Raw genomic sequence first — 7,353 nt, 5'->3', positions numbered from 1 at the left:
GCTCGGCAAAACACATCTCGTTCTCCTGTGAAGCGAGCAGCGCTAATACCAATCCATAAGCTGCAATTGGCCCACAACAATAAGCTGCAAAAAGTATTCCAGCCAAAATGAATGACCATTCATCGCATGTAAGGCAATTTATTCATCAGCTACAGATGCACGAAAATAAAAACATAAGGAGTTCAAAAAAGAATCAAAACATAAAGGTTTTCACAGCAGGAAAGCAAACAAGCAGGGCAGTCCATAACTCCATATTATGATGACAAGCATGGGGCATAAAACTGTTGAGACTTAAACAGGCCAGCAAAATAATAGTAGATATTTAGTTGCACAATTGATATTAACCATTATTACAAACTGAGGTGCAGAATCAGGGATATCATCTGACTGGTCACTAATCAATCCCTTCCAAGCTGATAAACTTAACAAGAGAGAACCTTGCGGCAGGGGAAAAAAAAGATGGCAAAAAGCAAGTTCATGAGGGGGAATACAAGAACAAGAGCTCCAGAATTCGTCCATCTTCATTATTCTCTGAGTGTACAGATGGATGCATTGCTGGATATTTGAGAAACTAACGCAGTGAGCTTAGAACAGATTAAAGTACATGATGGTGTCCTTCGCCATCACCAGCAAAAGCAGCTTGAAGTATATCAAAGCCCACTTTCTGGTGATATCATGGTGGACGTAGTCCAGAAGAATCTCCTTGTGGAACATGTATACTTGATGGAACACCGCGCCGACCAGAAGAGAGGTACTTATGCTGTTCTTGGAGACAAGAAGCAGAGCTGGGATCATGTAAAAGGTGACTTGGGTTAATATCTCTGATCGCCTTACTTTAGAACTCTCACTTGTCAGGGGACTACTTCTAGGTTTAGCGATAGCTGCTTCTAGCGGGCTGAACACCACAACCTTGGGTGTGGCTTCCTCACTCGTTTTCTGTGCATCAGACTGTTTCATTTCACCACCTGACTTGTATGTCTCAGAGATCTGTGATATTTCCAAACATCATAAAATTCATGTACATTTAGTATAGGCTGACAAAATAAGTGACAAAGCAAGCACTAAGTCTTGCTGGTGACAAACTATGAATTCTGCACCTGAGATCCATTGGATGCTAGAGAGGAAAACCAACGAGGTAAAGCTTGTGCTCCACTGAGGTCAGATGTAGATTCATATCCCAGAACCTGTTGCGCATATACATGCCAGAATATACATATTAGAGCACTATAGACTTTCATTCTTCTGAATGATATGAGATATAATATAATGGAAACCAGAAGCCCAACTTCTTTCAAACCTTAAACAACTTTTAAAAAGGTCACAAGTTTCTACTACTCAGTGAAACAAACGAAGCAACCGGTTTTTCAGTTTAGAGAGAATGGATGTATACAAGGGTACACACATATAATGCAAAAGGGTACACAACAGATCAAAACATGTAAAATGGACAAAGAATAACTATTGGTTCATATCAAGAGTTGGGTACTGTGAAAATACAAGCTATCTAGAGTACTGATGTGTTCTCACTGAAGTATAAGACTTTTCAAAACTTATCACGATATCTAACATACGTGAATTGGAAACATGACAATAATATGTGTGGATTTTCCTAATAGTACCGTCATAATATCACAATTCTATTTGGTCCTACAAATATCACAGTAAATTAGTGGTTAATGTTGTGTTTTTGTTTTGGTGACCAGTGCAACTGTCTAAAACAACAAGTGTTCGTGATCACCAATCAGTGGCAGAAAGATCAGCAACTTTGCAAAGATGTGACGCTGTGAAATGATTCTAAGCCATCAATAATCTATATTCTATCTTACAACAGTATGGAAAGATAAAATCACTAAATGATTCAAGACAATAGTTATAGCATTGTTATCCTTGAGGCTAGCTACTAGTTAGACAGTTACCCCCATAAGTAGTGGTTATAACCTTTACTAATTGTCGTCTAGACGGTCTAATCGCACATCAACATACCATCTAGAAACTAGACTTAAGATCTCCAACTAGCATTTATGTGAACAATGAGCTATAGTATCCTCTATTATCTCATCATTCATACTGGAAACATGAGTTTGGGCTTCTTAGTTTTCTTTTTTTTAGTTCAGTTCTCCACAAACAAACAAACCTTTACAGTGAAAAGCATATATAGACCATCTCATGAGACAAAATACTTTGCAGTTTATGTGGAAGAGGTGCTAGGGGCACAGGGCACTACAAAATAATCATTTTTCTCTCTTTGAATTTTGGACACCGGACATCCACTAAATGAAATACCCTGTTAATAGTAAATCACATCTTATCAGGTGGCAGTCACAAGGTGAAGCTTATCAAGAACTACACGGATGCAGGTTCTCTCTGTCATTAATGGAGGGACACACGAGACATGGCAAATGATATTAGACCAATTCAACCAGTCTTTCTCTTCCACGGTATTAGATATATGTATAGTCTAACACATGATGTCAAGTTATACATATCTCTAATACACGGCAATGTGCTTCTCTCCTTGGTCTCGCCATGTCCATGGATTCAGACTGCAGACACTATAGAACTACATAAGCATACTACATATTTCGGTCAAGTATAAACCACTATGGAGATACTAAACGAGATCACTCTCCACCTCTGATACCCAAGCAAAGCAGACGCGAATCGGACGACAGGGTTGCCTTAGGAAAGCCTACGAGCCACATCATTAATCAGACGACAGACGGTGCAGATCAGACCAAGCGCGCAGGCACACGAATCACTAAAGAATCGCACCACAATCATCCATTCCGATCTGCAAGTATGAAGTATGTAGCACAAGCAACGAGGGATCGGGTACACGAACGAACCTTGCCGAGCCCATGGGACGACGGGGCGGACGGGTAGCGGGGCAGGGACGAGAGCGCGCGAGCTCCGGAGATCGGCGGCGCTGCGTCGGCGGCGGCGCGGGTGAGGGCGGCGGCGAGGGTGAGGGCCTTGGATCGGGCCAGGATCCGCGACGCCATGGCGATGGGTTGGGGTTCCTTGTGTTGGAGAGAAGCGGCGGTGGTCGGGAAAGTGGGAAGAAACAGGAGCACGCCCACGCCGCACGCGCACGGCACAAGATCGTTCGTGGAATGGGCGGGCCTGACCCCGCTCGGCCCATCTTGGTCAGACCCCGTGCTTTGGGCCCAAGATGTACTCTCATTTTATTTTATATTAAAAAATTATATTATTATTATTATAGCTTATCTTATCTTATCTTATCTTATCTTATCTTATCTATCTATATCTCTTATAATCTCAAACCCACTAGAGTATTATCTTGACATGTAAGATGTCCACCTCAGCAGTCCACTATCACTTGCAATTAAAGTTGTATCTCTTATAATCCTAATCCTAAACCCCACTAGAGTATTATTTTGACATGCAAGGTGTCCACCTCAGCAGTCCACGATCACTTGCAATTAAAGTTATATCTCTTATAGTCCTAAACCCCGCTAGAGTATTACCTTTACATGTAAGGTGTCTACCTCAACAGTCCACTATCACTTGCAATTAAAGTTATATCTCTTATAATCCTAAACCCCACTAGAGTATTATCTTGACATGAAATGTGTCCACCTCAGCAGTCCAATATCACTTGCAATTAAAGTTTATTAGCACAAGTAATTGTGATATCTACATCAGCAAGACATATCATCTATTAACATATATTTAGTTGTCTACATCAGCGTGCCACGCTATCCACTAACATTAGTTTATAAATAGTTAATCCCTTTCTAAGAATTCTATGAATAATTGAATTTTTCATTATATCTCTTATAATTCTAAACCCCACTAGAGTATTATCTTGACATGCAAGGTGTCCACCTCAGCCGTCCATTGTCACTTGCAATTAAAGGTATATCTCTTATCTGTTATATAATCCTAATCATAAACCCCACTGGAGTATTATCTTGACATGCAAGGTGTCCACCTCAGCAGTCTAATATCATTTGCAATTAAAGTTATATCTTTTATAATCCTAAACCCCATTAGAATATTATCTTGACATAAAAGATGTCCACCTCAGCAGTCCAATATCACTTGCAATTAAAGTTCATTAGCACAAGTACTTGTGATATCCGCATCACCGAGACACGTCATCTACTAACATATATTTAGTTGTCCACATCAGCGTGCCACGCTATCCACTGACATTAGTTTATAATAGTTAATCCCTTCCTAAGAATTGTATGAATAGTTTAATTTTCATTCCAAATCAGTAGTTCCTGCAGCAACGCCCAGGATATGCTTCAGTACTCTTATAAAGCAAAACCTCACTAAAGAGTCTAATTTATTCCACAGCGCTCAATATCATCACTTAATGTAGTATATCTAATCATCCACCTCCTCCGTGCTCTCACCCAGTCGGCTTTTCAAAAGATGAAGGCAAAAAAAGAAAAGAAAAGAAACCATAGCAATTACTCATGCATCCACCCAGCCGGCCTCCCCCTCTCCCCAGGCCCCTACCTCTGTCACCCTCTTCCTTCTCTCCCCTTGCCCCTACCTCTTCCCATTCTCCGCATTCACCCACTCATGCAGCTGACTCGATGCCTTCGGTGCTCCATAAATGGCTAGATGACTAGTCCCCAGCAGCGGATGAAAGGGGCCAGCAGGGTGTCGCCCCCACCTGATCTCTACCGAAAAAAAAATTATTCGATGTATGGCTGCCCAATTAGCGAACTAAATCCATATGTCACGGGGACTCAATTGTAGATTCATCATTCATTGAGATTATGATTTACTAACCCATGGTGTTTCCCTGTAGCAAACCAAGAAGGATCGCACATCTTATCAGTATGAGCGTGGTGGCGACCGGCGGTTACACGGCAGGCTGCACGCCTGCACAGCTTGTGCAGTAGGCAGTTCCACGGCGCGGCAGAAAGTACGCAGCCGGCTCCATAAGTTCACAACTTGCAAGATGGCAAGGTGCCATGATCACTAGACCAGATATGGTCATTTTAAATTTCACTTTGTAGTTGATTTATTATTTTATTTGCAGCAATAGGATCAATCGTCGAAGCTAGAAGCTAGAGAGCTGAACGTCTAAACCTGAACGTGCAACGTTGCTAATGCAGTAATAAATCTATGTTGCTAATGCCGACCCTGACTTTGCCTTTATTTTTTTTATTTTGATGGACAATTGTGAAACATACAAAGAAGACGGCTAATGGTTTCTGCGGCTTATAAGCCGGCCGAAGCTGATTTGTTGTGAGAGAAAAACTGTGTTCCATGGCTGATAAGTCAGGAAGTTCAAGCGATCGAAGACAAAATGACATACAATTTAGACACGTAGAGTACCATTCAATCATGTGCCTTTGTTTTTTCATATAAAATACTACTTTCAAATCTAGCCATGTATGATAACATATATATTCTCTAAAATTACAAAAGCATTAATATTGCATTGCTTTTTTAATTTGTGTTGCTGTTTCCGGTGCTCAGCCCTCAGTGCAATTTATTTTTTTTTCTCAAATACGCGAGGGGAATCTTCTAATCTTATATACCGGCATGTCTGTGTTTTATAAAAAAACATGTTTGAACCTAGTATATCTTGAATCGGAGTCAGGCAAAAGCCACTAAGGAGTATCTCATTCCACAACGCCCTATGTCATCACTTAATATAGTCCGTCTGATCATCCACCTCCTCGTCCGTACTCCCACCCAGCCAATTTTTTCAATATATGATGGTGGAAAAAAAGAGAAATAAAATCATAGCAATTACTCACGCATCCATCCGCCGCCCTCCCCGTCTGTCCCCTAGCCCCTACCTCTGTCACCCCCTCCCTTCTCTCCCCTTACCCTACCTCTTCCCCTTCTCCGCATCCACCCATGCCTGCAGCCGACTTGATACCTTCGCTGCTCCATAAATGGCTAGATGGTCGGTTCCCCAGAGGTGGATGGAATGGGCCGACAGGGGTGTCGCCCCTCCTGATCTCTACCGCAAAAAAAATATTCGATGTATGGCTGCCCAACTAGTGAACTAAATCCCTGGGTCATATGGACTCAATCGTAGATTCATCGTTCATTGAGATTGTGATTTGTGAACTCATGGTGTTTCGTGTAGCAAAACTAGGGGTAGAAGGATCGCACACCTCGTATTCTGTATGTGCGTGGTGGCGACCGGTGGTAACGCGGCAAGCTACAGGCCTGCACAGCTTGCACAGTCGGCAGTTCCACGGCGTGGCAGGAAGTACGCAACCGGTTTCATGGCAAGTTCACAAATCGCCAGATTGCAAGGTGCCAATATCACTAGGCCAGGTATTATCATTATATTTTAAATTTGACTTTGTAGTTGATTGGTTATTTTATTTGCAGCAATAGGATCGATCGTCGAAGCTAGAAGCTAGAGAGCTGAACGTCTAAACCTGAACGTGCAATGATGCTAATGCAGTAATAATGCCACGTTGCTAATGCCGACCCTGACTTTGCCTTTAATTTTTTTTATGGATGATCATGAAACATACAAAGAAGACAATTGAATCTTTTTACAAAACAACAAGAGACCAAGGACAAAATGACTTTGATACAATTTAGACACGTAGAGTACCATTCAATCATGTGAGTTCCTTTGTTTTTTTTTCATGTAAAATACTACTTTCAAATCTAGCCACGTATGACAACAGATATATTCTCCAAAATTACAAAAGTCATTAATATTGCATAGCTTTCTTAATTTGTGTTGCTCTTTCCGGTGCTAATCCCACCGTGCAATTTTTTTTCTCAAATACTCGCTGCAACGCACAGGGAATCTTCTAGTCTTATATACTGGCATGTCTGTGCGTTTAAAAAAACATGTTTGAACCTATTATATCTTGAATTGGAGTCTAGCAAAACCTACTAGAGTCTATCTCATTCCACAGCGCTCCATGTCATCGCTTAATATAGTCCGTTTGATCATCCATCTCCTCCTCCGTACTCCCACCCAGCCGACTTTTCAATAGATGATGGCGAAAAAAGAAAAAAAAACCATAGCAATTACTCACGCATCCACCCGCCGTCCTCCCCGTCTCTCCCCTAGCCCCTACCTCTGTCACCCTCTCCCTTCTCTCCCCTTGCCCCTACCTCTTCCCCTTCTCCGCGTCCACCCACGCCTGCAACCGACTCGATGCCTTCGTTGCTCCATAAATGGCTAGATGGTTCCCCAACGGCGGATGGAAGGGGGGCAGCAGGGGCATCGCCCCTCCTGATCTCTACAGCAAAAAAATTATTCGATGTATGGTTGCCCAACTAGCGAACTAAATCCCTGGGTCGTAGGGACTGAATCGTAGATTCATCGTTCATTGAGATTGTGATTTGTAAACTTATGGTGTTTCGTGTAGCAAAACCAGG

General features: G+C 42.0%; 1 protein-coding gene across 1 annotated transcript; it reads right to left on the bottom strand.

Annotated features, from left to right (window-relative positions):
• Positions 1 to 271: 271 nt before the first annotated feature.
• On the bottom strand, positions 272 to 3,141 carry LOC136513193 (succinate dehydrogenase subunit 4, mitochondrial-like). Its single transcript, XM_066507180.1, has 3 exons — positions 2,847 to 3,141; positions 1,098 to 1,184; positions 272 to 987 (listed from the first exon to the last, which is right to left on the bottom strand). The coding sequence occupies exons 1-3, from the start codon at positions 3,000 to 3,002 to the stop codon at positions 586 to 588; spliced, it is 645 nt and encodes a 214-aa protein (XP_066363277.1). The 5' UTR covers positions 3,003 to 3,141; the 3' UTR covers positions 272 to 585.
• Positions 3,142 to 7,353: the final 4,212 nt, after the last annotated feature.

This window comes from Miscanthus floridulus, chromosome 16 (assembly GCF_019320115.1).
Source record: "Miscanthus floridulus cultivar M001 chromosome 16, ASM1932011v1, whole genome shotgun sequence".
NCBI classification, from domain to species: domain Eukaryota; kingdom Viridiplantae; phylum Streptophyta; class Magnoliopsida; order Poales; family Poaceae; genus Miscanthus; species Miscanthus floridulus.
The sequence above is the reverse complement of the archived record's forward strand: the minus strand, read 5'-3'. Positions and strand labels throughout refer to the sequence as shown.